The sequence below is a fragment of the Dinoponera quadriceps genome, unplaced genomic scaffold (assembly GCF_001313825.1).
Source record: "Dinoponera quadriceps isolate SergipeBrazil2010 unplaced genomic scaffold, ASM131382v1 scaffold12473, whole genome shotgun sequence".
NCBI classification, from domain to species: domain Eukaryota; kingdom Metazoa; phylum Arthropoda; class Insecta; order Hymenoptera; family Formicidae; genus Dinoponera; species Dinoponera quadriceps.
The window spans coordinates 1-2,271 of NW_014566535.1; the positions used below are offsets into that span (position 1 = coordinate 1).

Genomic DNA, 2,271 nt, shown 5'->3' on the forward strand with positions numbered 1-2,271 from the left:
GTTGATATTTCTGAGTGTCAAAGATTATTGTTCCAGCACCAATCATCCGTTTCTTTTCTTGAATTAGTCTGGCATAATCGGGGACGTCCTACTTGTTGCCAACAACAACGAAAGGGAACGTATCGCTATTTTTAATGTTCGCTTCTCTCTTGAAATTGGATATCCAATACGTCAAGTTTTTGAAACTACTCAGATCGCTTGCTGAGTACATCAGAAGACATATGTCGACGTCCTTGTACTCTGGTGGTACTTCTCCAAATTCTTCAACGGAGACGGTGTCAAACACGTTCAACTCGTATAGCTTGTAGTTGACACGTACAGATTTGCGCAAGATTCCTTGGCTTATAATTTCGCACGTATTCCCCACGAATTTCCGTGCAGCTGATGTTCTCCAAACGCCTCGATCGCCGAGAATTAATACTTTTATTTGCACACTCGTTGCAGCTTGAGAGATCTGTGCTTGCGGACATCTTCGACGTATTCTTCGAACTTGTGTTTCGTACTGGTATGTCGTACAAGTGTTTCGTACCGTGAGCGGACTGAAACTGTCTTGTTTCCGTCGCGAGGCCCTTATATAGGCTCGGGTTAGTAGGGATGTATTTCCGGTTTAGGATAGGTCGAAATCTTTATATTTTGACCAGTGAGGTAGCACGTCATCAGGTCGACATCTTTATATTTTGACTAGTGAGGTGCCACGCCATTTTCTATTATGCACGGCACTAAACTGAGGAAAAAAAACTCCGTACTTTATACCTTTCGAACAAAATAAATGGACCTTTCGCTTTTTTTTCCACGAAAGGTAATCGCAATTTAACGATTCGTAAATCAATATTTAACGATTATTTAACGAACGTTACGTAAAAAAAAGGGAAAAAGGGAAAGAAAAAAAAAGGAGACAATCTGTCGATTGTCCAGTCTTCTTTTCCATTTTTTTTTACGAAACATCGTTAAATAAAAGTTAAATAACGATTTAAGAACCGTTAAATTACGATTACGTTTGGTAGGAAAAAAAAGGGAAAGGTGCGTTTGTTTTGATCGAAGGGTACAAAAAAAAGGGAAGATCCATTTGTTTTGTTCGAAGAGTATAAATTACGAAGTTTTTTTTTCCTCGGTTTGGTGCTGTGCATAATAGAAAATGACGTGGCACCTTGAGAAGATTTAGCACAGATTTCTCAAAGAGGACCAGTTTATTCTTAAATAAACTTATATATAATAATAAACTTATACGGTGCGAGAGTCGCATTTCACGCGCGATCTTTCTTCCTGCGCGATGCGTTTCTCATTGCAAGACTGCCTCGCCCCGCTTCTCCACGGTACCCCGAGCTACCGAAGTATCGTCCCGAGTCGAAACTTTGACTTCATGTTAAACATTTAATTATATAACATAATGTATACGGGAAAGAAACAGTCTGAAATCAACGATAGGTATTCTCACGTATAAGCGAGAATATTATAATACTCTTAATAGATATTCAGTCTTGAATATTATTTCGGACTTTGCCGTAAAGTGGCACTTGGATATATCATATCGTTCTTCGCATTTCACGCAACTTGAAATTTCCATATATAGACACGAACGCGAAGCCTGACAATTTAATCCCGCGGCTATATTTCTATGTCCAGATCGAAGATAATTCATGAGAAATGTGAAGGTGTATAAGACTTGAACTTTTATTATAATGATATTGGAGAGGTAAGTTTAGACATTGGAGAAGGGGAAGAGAAAGCAAGGAAATGGAAGTCGAACACAAAAATTACGTTTGAAAAATAACTTGCTTAATTTATTTTCTAAAATATTTCTATTCTCTTCATAGAAAAATAACGTCTGTAATATAGTAAGAATTGTCTTCTACGTCTATCTACAAGTATCTGTTCGCCTTAGATCTTGAAGTGCGAACACCATGACATTGTTCTTAAAAGAACATCAGGAATGATGATGCGATTGGGGAGGTCCACATGACTGTCCCGATTCCGCTCGTACATTGTCATCCCTGCTGCAAATTTATTTGATTAAATATTTCTGTTCTTTCCACACAAATATAATGTCTTTAACAAAATGTTAAGAATTTTCTTCTTCGCTTACCTATAAGTATCTGTTCGCCTTAGTTTTTGAAGTGCCGACACCATGTCATTGTTCTTATAATAACATCAGGAATGAGGATGATTGATAGTTCCACTTGACTGTCCCAATTCCATTTGTCGACGCTCGTACAATGCCATCTTTACTCCAAATATTCGGTTGATGGTGGGCTCCTCTTTGGTTGATATTTC

At 38.0% G+C, this 2,271-nt stretch overlaps 1 protein-coding gene across 1 annotated transcript; it reads right to left on the reverse strand.

Annotated features, from left to right (window-relative positions):
• Positions 1 to 92: 92 nt before the first annotated feature.
• Positions 93 to 2,127, reverse strand: LOC106751381 (ras-related protein Rab-9B-like; the record flags this gene model as incomplete). The annotated part of the gene is made up of 2 exons (XM_014632259.1): positions 2,084 to 2,127; positions 93 to 470 (listed from the first exon to the last, which is right to left on the reverse strand). Coding segments are annotated over exons 1-2 (422 nt in total), but the record flags the coding sequence as incomplete, so codon positions are not given.
• Positions 2,128 to 2,271: the final 144 nt, after the last annotated feature.